General features: G+C 47.8%; 2 protein-coding genes across 15 annotated transcripts in view; one reads left to right on the top strand and one right to left on the bottom strand.

Moving 5' to 3' along the window:
* Nucleotides 1–74: 74 nt before the first annotated feature.
* Nucleotides 75–2,581, bottom strand: LOC118504538 (protein RCC2 homolog). Its single transcript, XM_036039108.1, has 6 exons — nucleotides 2,003–2,581; nucleotides 1,708–1,783; nucleotides 1,131–1,633; nucleotides 973–1,067; nucleotides 639–903; nucleotides 75–577 (listed from the first exon to the last, which is right to left on the bottom strand). Exons 1-6 carry the CDS (start codon nucleotides 2,318–2,320, stop codon nucleotides 407–409), a joined length of 1,428 nt encoding a protein of 475 aa, XP_035895001.1. The 5' UTR covers nucleotides 2,321–2,581; the 3' UTR covers nucleotides 75–406.
* A 985-nt stretch (nucleotides 2,582–3,566) lies between these two features.
* LOC118504533 overlaps nucleotides 3,567–13,159 on the top strand; it is a 32,955-nt gene continuing 23,362 nt past the window's right edge. For 5 of the 14 annotated variants that reach the window (XM_036039088.1, XM_036039091.1, XM_036039089.1 and 2 more), the window contains exons 1-3: nucleotides 5,806–7,497; nucleotides 11,935–12,055; nucleotides 12,885–13,008. In XM_036039088.1, coding sequence (XP_035894981.1) covers nucleotides 12,938–13,008 — 71 coding nt within the window. In that variant the 5' untranslated portion in view covers nucleotides 5,806–7,497; nucleotides 11,935–12,055; nucleotides 12,885–12,937. Of the gene's footprint in view, nucleotides 4,329–5,805; nucleotides 7,498–11,934; nucleotides 12,056–12,884; nucleotides 13,009–13,159 lie in introns of those variants that run through there. The other 9 variants (XM_036039087.1, XM_036039085.1, XM_036039083.1 and 6 more) reach the window with 9 other exon arrangements.

Raw genomic sequence — 13,159 nt, 5'->3', positions numbered from 1 at the left:
ACTTAATGTAGCCCCAACAGGATAGTTCTTTCAAGCTTCTTAACTACAATTTAGTAACACATGCTCACAGCAAGTTTGGTGGAAATACATGCTTTTCTCCAGCCGGAAACGAACTTTCCGACCGGGGAAAAGCTAAATGCACGTTTAATTCCCAAAAATATTACAAATACGTTACGATGGAGTGATTGATGGAAAACTAATACTAGTAAAATTGGTTGAGACGATTCCTTTCTCGCGGTTCGGATTTGCAACGACCGGTACGGTGAAACACACACACACACACACGCGCACAAAAGCTGAGGAGGATGCAGGCGTGTTGTGTGTTGGCCACAGATCTATTTTGCACTTCACACTTGCTGGCAGCGCAAGTCAGTCGGATTGAGATGAGGCGAGCCTACCACGCCACTTAGACGACAAACTCGGGCAAGTTGTCATACTTCTCCTTCGTCTTTTCGTGCTCCGTATTAACCAGCAGCATCGAGTGGGAGTAACCTAGCGCCACTAGTGGAATTTTCATGCCCTCCATGCGCGTCACTTCCTTTGGAGTGGACGATGATTTCTGCAAATCACCCAATCCCTGGAAAAATGGCAAGTGTGAGCATCGCTCGAAGAATGCGTTTCAAACGGTTTGATCTTACCAGCTCGCCGTAGGTCGGTGAAGCGCCCCAGGCAATCAACGAATCGTCGGCAGAGATTACAATCGACGTGTAGCCCGTACCGATGCTGGTAATGTTCCAGCCCGCCAGATCCTGCACCGGTTTCGGGTACATGTTGGCCTCACCCGTTTTCTTGTTCTGCCCGAACAGATACAGTGAGCCGATGTCGGATATTGCCAAACTGTACGATGAACCACAAAATACGCGCATCACTTTGCGGTTCTGTGTGTCGAAGAATTTGATCAGTCTGTGGGTGGGAAGAAATAATGATATTGCATTTTCCCCCAAAACGGTGCTTCCATCCCCCGTCCCTTACCTCGGTACCATCTCGTCTTTCTGCTCCGCGTGCCCCAAACGGCCGATACCTCCGAAACCCCAGCTATACGCTCGGTTCTTCGAATCGATTGCCACCTGAAAAAGGAAATCGGAATGTAAATGGGTGCTAACGGTTGAAATTGTTTCGCAAATACTTACAGTATGATTGTTGCCACAGGCAAAGTCAATAATGTTGACATTTTCAATCGGCAACACGTGGCCCTCCTTGTTCTTCTCCATGTACACAAGCACCTTGCGCGGTTGCATTTCGAAGTGGAACGACATCTTGGTCGAGGTCACGAAATACCGACCGTCCGTATTGTGACCCAGCTGCCCATACTCCGGCAAACCGAACGTATGCAAATTGCCCTTAATGTCGAGAATGACGGAAAATTCGGCACCACATCCAACCTTAATGATCGGTGGCCCGTTGTAGCTGATCCGCGTCGGGGACGTAATCGTGGGCAGCTTATTGCCCACCCCGCACTGACCGCTCTTGTTGTCGCCGCAAGCGTACACGGTCCCGGTGTCGGTTAGGAAGAGCGTATGGTTACGGCCGCACGCAGCCTGTATGACGTTGAAGTCGGCCAAATCGGCCACCTGCGTCGGTTTTTCGTACGTCGCCGTATCACCAAGCCCCAGCTGGCTCAGCTGATTGCGCCCTGTGCATGAGACAGAGGATGCGTAGAATGGGTCACTTTTGCAAAAAAAAAAAGGAGTCATAACAATAACTTACCAAAAGTAAAAGCTTTCCAGTTTTCATCAATCAACACAGAGTGAGCGGCAGAACAGAAGCTTGCCATTGAACGGTACTACGAATAGGGGTGGAGAAGAAAAGAAGCACAAAAAATGGTAACAAAAGACGAAGAGACTCAAGGCACACAAACACACGCGCACAGCGTCATACACGCATTTTTTCATTCAAGAAAAAAAGGTTCCGTATCTTCGCGTTTGATTCTTGGTGATTCTTGATGCGTGCGGAATTTCAACTGTTTGCGATGGACAAACACACAAACACACGCAATACTCACCGTTTCACTGGTGAATCTGTGAAAGGTGAACAGATTCGGCCGGATCTTCGTGACCCCTTTCGAGTCACGTTTGCCGGTCATTTCCCAGGACACCATGCCCGCAATGAGCAGTTTGCCGGGACCTTTGTCGTACACGGCCAGCAGTTCCTCCGGCAGCTTTTCCATTGGCCGCAGCTCCTCGACCACCACCTCCCGGGCGGACGTTTCACCCACAGCCCGCGGATAGTCATCACTCAGGTCGGAATCATAGTTGGATTCGGAGTTTTTACGCTTTTTCACCGCCTTCTTCGTACCGTCCGGCTTTCGCTTTGAGGACATTTTTTTTCACACGCACAGGCACGCAAGCTAAAACTTCGAGACAAACGGAACGAAACTTTATCACAACAACAATGAGGAAGACCGGGTTGGGAACAGTGCGCGAGTACAAAATAGATTGTTTGGAAATGGGACGATAATGCCGGAGCGCTAAACAAACGGGGGAACAAACAAGCCACACAGCTTCAGACGACGCTGTTTTTCTTTGCCTTTTTCCAAACCGCCATAGAAGCGGTTGCCAGACGGTGGGGAACGCAACAATGAGCAGCAGCGTTGCCAGCTGCGTCTGTTTGACAGCTGACCGCGTCAGAGCGAGGGAACGACCCAGCGAACAAAACAAATCCTTCCCCGTCCCGTTTCTGCAATGCATTTGCATTATTTTGATGCATTTTTGGTTTTTGACAAGGTGTTTTTTGTTTTCCTGTACACAAATTCAGTTATCGTACAATCCAAGCTATAACACAACAACCCAAAGCATGCTCTTTGTAAGTATGAACGAGAGAAGGTGAAAGTTCCGCTACAGTCCAATAGGTGGCGCTCAGAGCGTCTTTTAAGCCAATTCTTTTGACGGTCATCGGACGACAGCTTCATTTCAAATGTTCCGTTTATGATATTTCGGCACTCGTGTGATGTCTTCAAGGGGGAAAATTCTGAATGCATATTTTAAAGAAGCTTTTACGATATTGTACAACAAGTAGGTAGCAGTTTTGATGGAAACGTTCCAGAACTCGGAACAGCAGTAGCTCGCTTACAGAAGCCCCTACCTCCGAATAGCTTGTGATTTGTTTATTTCTACTGAACAGATTGAAACGGCCTCTCGTGCCGTACCTTTCATACAAACGGGCAAAGCAAAAACGCATGCTTTCGTTCGCAAGAATCCAACGCGCGTGATGCAACACACGTTCTACTGCCTACCTGCGGTTAATAATTAAACAGCAATCCGCCATTGAAGAAGTCTTTTAATGAAAGGGCTCCATCGGGATTGGAGGGAAACCCATCAGCTCTTGGTAGAAAGGACGAAAATTGCGAAGTGCATATGGTACTCGTTTTTTGTCTCCACTCGGTGCTGCTGCTGTTGCTGCTACTGCTCCTTCTGGTAGTATTGTTATTACATCCTATTTGTCAAACACGGCACCTTCGGCTGTGTCATGCGCATTGGCGAAAGATTTGCTGAATAATGGAAAATGACTCCCTCTGAACGATTCGCTCTGGAACTTCGCAACATCGATCCGCTGGGGGTAGTGTTTGAGAAAAAGTGTTATGCATTCTACGGCCTGCCGCTGCTGGTCCTAGGAGCGCGAGTGCTGTTCTTGAGTTTTTCCTCCTTTTTCGGTTTACGGCCGTACCAACGGCACCGTCAATCAGGCTGGCCCCCGTGCTACCGAGCAATACATACAAGAACGAACGAATTTCAATCCAATCGAGACCGACGTCTGTGAGTGCCTGCACAGGATTGCGGAAAATAGGAAAAAGCTCCCCGACGAAGAAGTTTAACGAAAAACCCCAAAGCGACGAAAAACGGCAAAAAAAAACATTCCGTTTCAAGATCTGTCACAGCCACTGGGAACGTTTAGAAATTCCGTGTGATTACGTGATACCTACCATCCCGTACAGTTTTCGCCCGAGTGATACGTATCGAGCGCGCGTTGAATTCCGTCGCCCTTTTCGAATACGGCCTACACAGTGGCACGGCCTTTGCTCCTGTACGGATCTACTTCCCCGTAACCCCAGTCCAGGAGCGCCAAGGATCCGTGCGAAGCACTGAAACTTTCGAAACGGAAATACGCGACGGACGGCGGCCTCGAACCCTTCCGGTGCCCTCCATGTGATACGAATGCAACAAAACGGTCAAATTATAGTGAAACGATAATAGTGAATACACGCTACCCAAAAACCAACCAACCACTCCCTCCTCACCTCACAAAAACAGACACGCACACACGCCTCGGTGTCCTTCGAAAAACGCGTCTGGTACCGCGTCTGGGTTGTCGGAAAACCACTTCAGCTGTAGGTACTCTAGGAGTAGTTCAGCACCAGTAGCATAGAGCATATAGAGCGCCTTTAACCATTAGCACATAAGCAAATTTGCCTCTGCAAATTTCGACACGAATCACACGTGTCCTCGAGCTGACTCGGGGAGTAGGACCCTAACCCACCAGCCAGGCAAACAGCTGTAACCGTTTTCAGCATAGCTGAGTAACAATCTCAGTAACAAGTGTAGAATATAGCGCACGTAGCAGCAACCGTAGCAAACGCAGTTTCGCGACCACCATACGTTTGTGAAATTGTGGTCCAAAGTGAATGAAACTAAAACATCAGTGTATAGTGTGTTCCTCCGCCAAACAGACCGACCAGTGGTGGCCACACTGTATAACTCATTCGTGTAAAGACTGTGCTCCGTGCCGTACGGCCGAAAGGACTCTTACACAATCACCACACACCACCAAATACGCATTCGCGCGATCTGGTTCGTCAAAAAAAAAAAACCCCTTGTGCAGTCCTGCCGCATCCGACGCCATTTCACCATCCGTAGTTGCGCTTGGGTAGGAGTTTGCATAATCTTAACAGTGGGTAAAATTTTTAACACCCTCCTGAACCCCTTCATCACACGTGAAGCTCTCATCCCTCTAACGTGTGTATGTGTGTATGGGGGACGTGCTTCTCCAAGGATCCGGGAGTGTGCAGGGACGAGATAGGGCTGATACCTCCGCTCCCTGTCCCTTAGCATCGATCGATCTAAGAGGACCGTTTAACAAAACCCAACGCGAAACAGGAAGGAAAGTACTAAAAGTGTACACCGCAGCGCGAGAGTGAGAGCGAGAGGTGGTCAAAGCCATAGCAAAAAAAAGGGCAAAGTATCGGAAATCTTACACAAGATACATATCTGTCAATAGAGTTACGTAACCGACGAACCCCGTCGTCATCGCCGTCGTCGTCGTTTGTCGGAGTCGCTGCTGCCGCCGCCGACGTCGTCGTCCTTTCGCTCCGGACGTGCTCGGGACGTGGCCAGCCAACGTGGCCCCTTTGTGTCTACCCACCACGAGCAAGCTGGGCGGGATTACCCCAACAAACTTTTGCTGAGCTAGGATCAAATACCAACGAAAACGGCCAAACAGTTGCGAATCGCAGTAGGCGCAGCTGAGCGTGTGTATGTGTTTTGTTGGCAGCCTTTTTGGAAACTCCTGCTACCAGAGCACGCACCAACGTGGTTTGTTGCTGGTGGGGTGACCTGGGTGATAGAAACAATGCAAAACAATGATGCATCAGGGCAGACGTGGATGGTGATGTCGATGGGAAGCTGTTAAGCTGACGGTATTAGTGCAGTGTGTGTGTGTGTGCGTGTCGCCGGTGCACAGGAACGAGAAGCAATAGTAAGCGATAGGGTTGAAGTTGTTTGCGCTCGGGACAGTGTTGTGACGTGCCTGGCGTGGTGCTATTAAAGGATACTACTGACTGTGGTTTAATGCTGTATCCGTGTCTGCTTGCAGTAGCGACATTTTACGGCTCACCTCCTTTGCAGGAATCGCCGAGCAACAAACAGAATCGCGCCTCGGAAAGCGATACAAGGAAAATCGATACGAAGCGAACGAAACAAGTGCAAACACATGCGGTTTAACAGTGAATAACTAATAATCGTTTACTACCTGGCAAATGATAACACCAAACTTCTGGTCACTTCCAGTAATCTTAACTTCACGCGTGTAGATACTACTAGCGGACGAGCAAAAGCTCCGCAGAGCCGAGGACTACGTTTACTTGCGAGGACACACCAAACCAACAACAATTAGCGTTAGTAAACTCATTGTGATAGTGAAATGCCTCCTCTCAGTGATGTCGTTTGATTGATTGTTTATTTCATCCTGTGCGTCTGTGCGTGCGTGCGTGTGTGTGTATTTTATTGTCGCTTGTCGCCTTGTGACCGTATCTGTCGCCTTTTTAACTTCGTGCGTATGAAAGGTGCAAAACAGGAGCAATAAACGGTGCGAAACCTCCCGCCAAGTGTGCAGTGTGCTGTGACAAACCGCCGAACGAAGCAATCCAAGGAGACGACACGACTGCCCTTACTGTCTAGCCAAAAAACCCTAAGATAACAGCAACAACAAGCTAAACCACAACCAGCGACCAGCACGACCGTTAATATTTGATTGTGCAGTATTACTCGTTTCCCACCACACCTAAGTAAGTAGTATTAGTAGGTTCCCATCTATCACGGAAGATCTATTACCACTGTGCTACTGTGTTATCCAATACTACTTTTACCACGTGTGTGTGTTTGTGTGTGGTTTGCCGCTACCATAACACCACATCCCACCCAGCAGAACGGAATCGATTCCCAAACTCTCGAGAGATATACCCAGTAGTGTTCCAGTGTGTTTGTGTGTGAGTGTGCTATTGTTTTATCCCGCCTTTTGCCGTGTTTTCTTGAGCAACTACTCCTCCGTCTATTCTCCCGTCTATCCCACTGATTCTTCGTCACGCTAAATTTTCGCCATTGGTTCGTCTCTTGTCCGTGAGGATATTTCGCGTGCGATAAACGATCCCAACGGTTCCCCCCACGGTGCACATGCATAGGACGAAACAATCGATATCATCTCCGTGGCTCTCAAACAGGCAGGCAGGCATCGCTATCCTTGCTCCAACCATCATCACACAGCAGGAGCACTAGCAGTAGTAGCCTGTGAATCGTTAAGGAAACCATTTTGAGAAGTGTGCGTGTGTGCGTTGTTAAAGCTTGTGCCTGCTTTTCGCATTGTTCAATAAGGAGCGAGGAGTGATTGATCATGATCTTGACGATGATGATGACGATGATACTGTACAAAACGGGGTAAAGAGCAGTGTACGTATACGCCGCTCACAACTGGTGTCGGGCGGGACCTTCCAACCAAGATTCTATTGTGTCCCACGGCGCACTTGTACCCGCAATAGAAGGGATAGTGTCGATGGTCGTCAGTCCCGAACACTTCCGAGCGTGGCAACGCTGCTAAGGTGGAGGCATAGCCCATACGTGTGCAGGAAAAACTAGAAAAAAACCGTCAAAAATCAAGATATAAGAAGGTGTGTGCGAGCGAAAAAGAGAGAGAGAGAGAGAGCTTGAGCGGGAAGAAAAAATCAGATCAAAAGCTCATCGAGATGGAAAGATGTACTTGTGAGGATACGGCACGAGTACGGATTTATTAAGGGTAAGTGTGTTGTTTTCTCAAGCATCTCTCTTCCCCCCCCCCATCTCACCGCACCACTAATCCCCGTGCCCAAAAACCGCCACGCCACCATACCAGAGTGCGGTTCCCATTGGGAATGCTTTCCCGCGGCTTGCATAGGCAGTGGGGGAGCATTTTTCTTTGCTGCTGCTTTCTATTTTATTATCGCTCCCCCACACTTTAATGGTGAACTTCCGAGAAGCGTTTCGCGCGTTTCGTCACGGCCGATGAATGTTCCTTCGGGTCCTTCGGGGGCTAGGGCTTCAGATTGCAAGTGTGCGCCCAGTACTTATTAGTGTGTCCTTTGGGCGATCTGGATGATGGGCGAGACACACACACACACACGTACATAAAGCTAGGCAGAAGCAAGGGTACAGGCGGGAATGGGGATGGATGGCAGGCGCTTTGGCCAAAGTAGATACACATCAAAACATACACAGTCCGCGCGCAATTACCGACGTACCGAGGTTGCACGTGGATAGGACATAAGCTACGCCGCCGCAAGGCTCCCCAACTCAAACACACACAGACTCTTACACCCACAAACTCCTGTTTTAGCTTGGGCAGGGTCGCGTTAACTTGAATCGCTTCGCAATGAAGATGAGTTAGCAGATTCGCGGGTTCGCCACGATGGGGAAAGGTCGATATCGGACGATGGTTAGGCGGAGGAGTCGTGCCAAGGGCACGAGCGAGGGGGCTTTAAGGGGTTGGTTATAATATTGAAATATACAAGCGCAAGGTAAAAACCAACCGCCCGCAACCGCAAGATGTTTGTAAAAACGCTTTTCGGGTCGATATTCCCATGTGTGGGGCGCCGTGGGCAAGGAACAGGCGCCGTGACTCCTCGTGACTACTTCAAACTGACAACCGCCTGCCCGTAAGAGTACATCGTTATGTCAGTGTGCTGGAGCGGACGTAAACACGCAAGCTTCGAAAGTTGAACCGTTCATTCGGGTTCGGCCCGTCGGGTACGTCCGCCCCGTTTTGTTACACAATGCATCCCACAATGCTCACATGGGCGCTGAGGTGTAAATTTTCGCGGAAATTATTGTTCCGTTCCTGAGGAAAACCCATTTTTCCATTTCCCACATGGTTGCCACCTTCTGCCGTGGCACCCAACCCCCGTTCTGCTTATAGTTGTGCTGCATCCTAGCATCATATGGTTGAACTTGCTCGCTCTCTCTCTGTGTTGTAGCATTTTCTTCACTGGTAAGAACGAAAGGGTATTACATTGCTCGCTTCCGTGTTAGATGCCATCGGATGGGACATTAGAGGAAACGGTGGAAAATTCTTCCCCAGGGCGTTGTAATTAAACGTACACCTCTCCGCACGCCCAACAGTCTCTCGAATCGATGAGATGAATAATGATGACAAGGTCGGTAATTAAGACACACGAACGGGCGAACCCGGTGTCGGTTCTTGATCATGAACTTTTAAAACTAAATAATTCAAGTAAGAAAAAAGCAATTCTAAGCGGTGTAGAAAATATACCTAGATAACGGTGGAGGGTTGTGTCATTCGCGTTAATTATCGTTGTCCTTTGTTCCTTTCGTTTGCGGGAGGATTCTCTTAAACACACATACCCGATCTGCCATTGTATCGTACGAATTCTAAGCATCGTTATGATGGCCGTTTATTATGCATTAACAGTTTTTCATTAGAATGCAAATGTGAAAAGTTCGATAGTTGTTGTGGAAACAATGGAACAATTCCTGGTCACTAGAGAGCCCAAGATAGAGAGGCTGGGGATACACAGAACGGAGTGGATTTGTTGGATGAGTATTATGCTGCTACGGTTTCGTAACAATCATTATAATATTCACCGTTTTGCAGGCCCCTCTCTGCTGGCAAGGCTGGAGAGTGTTATCTGTTTGTGTGGTCCTTGTCAATTATGCTTTCAATTTCGAGAAAAAGGGTCACTTTGAATCGGGTCAAGGGCGGTCTCCTTCGGAGTTCTCTTACGGTTCTCTTACGTGACCGGTGATGGTAGCCTCACGTCTAGCGCAAGCTCGTTAACGAAATAGTTGGCATTTCAATCTGTTTCGAGAAGATGATTTGAAACACTCTTACGCCCCTCTGGACTCACTGGATACTCACTGGACACCTAGATATGCTTCTACCCATAATTGAACAGGTAAAAAACACCCGAAAGCCCAACGGTGGAAGAAAATGGCGCCGCTAGAAAGCGTGCCAACCAAGCCGACCCAGCCTTTTGCGAGTATAAATAGCAAATGTAGCGAGCACAATACTGGGCAAATGAAATTGTTGTCGCTGCGTTTTGAGGTAATCGTGTGTCCAATGCGGCTAGCAATTACTCAATTGGACAATTCCCGCCGAGTGTCTGCGGGATGGTTTCGGTGTATAATGGCGTACGATACATCCCAGCAGAAATAGCAGCAGTTCAGTTGCACAAATCAATGCACATTTTATGTGAAGATATTAGATTGTGTCTCGGCTCGGGGTGATAAATTTGTCAAGCCCCAAATCTAATTTGTGGCATTACGATTTGTCAACTTTATTATGTTTGTGCTCATTCATTAGCAAAGAATGTTTGGTATAAGCTCTTCTAAATTAGTTTCCTATGGCGTACAACCTTTCTTTAGAAGCTCTGTTCAGATTCTTCATCTTTTTGGAAGCAACACATGCTAACACTAGGCACATGGTCGCTGTACTAAGAATTCATGCTCCTTGAACCTTGAAAGCTGAAGTAAGCACAAGACCAATATTTCGGGGCTCAAAAACTGCTTTCACCATCATAGTTTCGTGAAAATCGTCGACATGTCCTTGTTTATGTAACCGCTTCAAACTCCCAAAAGCAAACTCCATTTGCAAACCAAGTCCGTAAAACTTTCCCCGAACCCGAACTTCAACAGCCATCAATCAATCAAACGAATCGAACGATTCATTATCCTCACTCCCCGTCGAATGTTGCCTGCCGTTATCCTGGACCTCACCAATCGCCGGTTGGGCTCAATCGGTTGTTTGTACAAATTTTTTGACAAAACACACCATCGAGATCCTGCTGTGTGTGTGTGTGTGTGTTGTGCGCTGAGCAAAAACGGCACACAGAGCCATGTAATTTAGCGTTCTACATTATTACTTTCATTATGCTACTCGACACTTTGAGGAAGCACACATCAGCATGCAAACAAGCAGCACCGGTGTGAGCTGACAGGACAGTGGCTTCGTCGAGTGTTTGTGCAGTTGTGTAGCGACAGATGTCGTTTCATGCTGCCCGGGCACTGACGCCTACGCTACACCGAAGGGTACGGTAGCCTCCCACCAAAGGATAAACAACTCCGCGCCTAAACAAATGAGCTTCCATCTCCAATGTATGGGACGTTCTGGGGCTGTAAGAACGTCTGTTGAAGCAAAAAAACAGGCAAACAATCGTACTCTGCCTTGTCCGCGCGCCGCAAAACGCGAATAAGCAAAAAAACAACCTGGGTAAGCAATTTTGGGGCCACCACCGGTGCGACGCTCGGTTCCGGTCGTCATTGCGCGACCATTCCGAAATGTGGCAACCACCATTCCACCATTCCCACCGGCTTCCGGCTGCGGTCGCATTTGATTCTGTCGATTGCTTCCGGTTGCGAAGGGACGGGAACGAAGCTGTTCTGCGTCATTCATGACATATTTGGCTATTTCTGACCTTTAACCTGACTTCTGGCCCGGCGCGACTGGCGACGACCGACCGACCGACCGGGCGTGTAACGATCGCACCAACGATTGCCGGGTGGCCGCTGGCGCTCTTCACTAACATATGTTTCATGAATGTAATTATGTTTTGACACGCACCTAAGCCCTCCTTAGGGCCAGGCAGATTGGCCCCATTCTTAAAGCGGTGCGCTCTAGTGTGAAGGACATGCTTGCCCTTCGGTTCTGTGCCGAAGCATGGGTAAATTTTTACAAACCGCGCAAAACGACCGACTCGCTGGAGGTCCTGACCCCATGACAGCAGCTAACGGTGTGTTTGTGTGCGTGAGTGTGGGTGTGCAATGTGCCTGTCCTAGGCAAAACGTTTCTGCTATTAACGATAAATTGATTACGCTGGTGTGCGATAATGTGACGTTCAAGATTTTAATGACAGTACACTGGTACGTTTTATGCGTCGCTTTGGTGAATAGATGAACCTAATGAGTTTGTAGGATGATTCTCTCTCTCTCTCTCTCTCTCTCTGGTGCTCTCCGTTAAAATCCGTCGTAATTGGTCACTGTAGAAGATGTTTTGCCAGGGTTTCCCGTTTCCTGACAGCAGTCGGATATCCTTGATTGCGTTAATAGTTATGCTCTTGAGTGGTTCACTTATTCTCTTTGAGTTCTTCCTACCCGTAATGAATGCCTTTTAAAGGGCGAACAAGATTTATATTACTCCTGACGCTTGTTTTTCTTTTTTTCGTTTTGCTTCTCTTTCTTCCAGACGGACACTTGCAGCCAAACTGACTTCCGGCGCTGTGGATGTGTTGAAAGATGCCTTTAGAAAATTGTAAGCGTAAGGTACACTGTACTGGCGACTACTGCAGCAATCACATTTTAAGCAGGTAATTCAACCAATTGGGCTCAGTTCATTTACTCCGGGCACTACCGCTTCATTCGATGCCAGATATGCCATTCCTGACTAGACTCCCAGATATGGCTCTGGTAATTGTTATTGGCCTCTGCCCAAAAGCTACTGCCAGCGCCAATCCTTTGACCTATGGAGCAACGCAAACCCTTTTGGAGTGTATGAATATTCAGGTATCATTATTTCATTATCACAACGGCAGCCGTTAGCTGCTGGTGTCTAGTGCACAGCGTTCGTCCCTATAGCTGGTCGTTGAGCCATTTTCCAAAGGCAGTGGGAATTTCCCCATTTTTACTATCGGATCGAAAATTACACAGCAACACAAATGGAGCTGTGTTCTTGTGGCAGACGTCCGCATTCATTACTGACGAGCGACCGTTAGCGAATATTCAAATGAATCCTTTCAAACCAACACTTCGCACACAATCCCCTAGTGTGGGGGTGGAGGTCGGTGATCGATGCTAATTTGGGTTTATGAGATACCACAGGTAAGCCACAGAACTTGCCCTATCTTCTGCTGAGTATCTTTTTTTATCAAATGACAATAAGAAGTGATGATGCTTTCGATGAACCATTCCAGCAAAAGGGATTTCCTTTGTTTCGGATTTTTTTTTCTGTGGAAAATGTACTGGTAGGCTTTTCCTGATAGGGGTTTATGGTTTTTTTACTCAGGAAAATTGGACAGGTTCACATAAAAAGATTACGAGCATGTGCAGCAAACATGTTGAAGGTTATTATTTTATGATTGTGTTCATTTCATTCCATCATATCATTACATGTCGACTTTTTTTTCTTCTATTCAACAGGATTACACGTATTCTATCCCCGTCATCCGTTCATCTAGTGTAGATGTGTGAAAATGCCTTTTAAAAACTTTCAACGACGGGTTAGTGGTCCTGGTGCATACTGCAACAATTACATACAGAGCAGGTGAGTAACTTAAAGACTCTTTACAACAAAACAACCATGCACAATTCAGCACACATGGCGCTTTTCGGCGATGTTCATCAATTTCTTGTACATCGATTTAGCATCGACACAAACCTTTCGCTTCCGTGTCGAGTAAATGGTTCGAGCAGAC

The sequence above is a fragment of the Anopheles stephensi genome, chromosome 2 (genome assembly GCF_013141755.1).
Source record: "Anopheles stephensi strain Indian chromosome 2, UCI_ANSTEP_V1.0, whole genome shotgun sequence".
Classification (NCBI taxonomy): domain Eukaryota; kingdom Metazoa; phylum Arthropoda; class Insecta; order Diptera; family Culicidae; genus Anopheles; species Anopheles stephensi.
The sequence above is the reverse complement of the archived record's forward strand: the minus strand, read 5'-3'. Positions and strand labels throughout refer to the sequence as shown.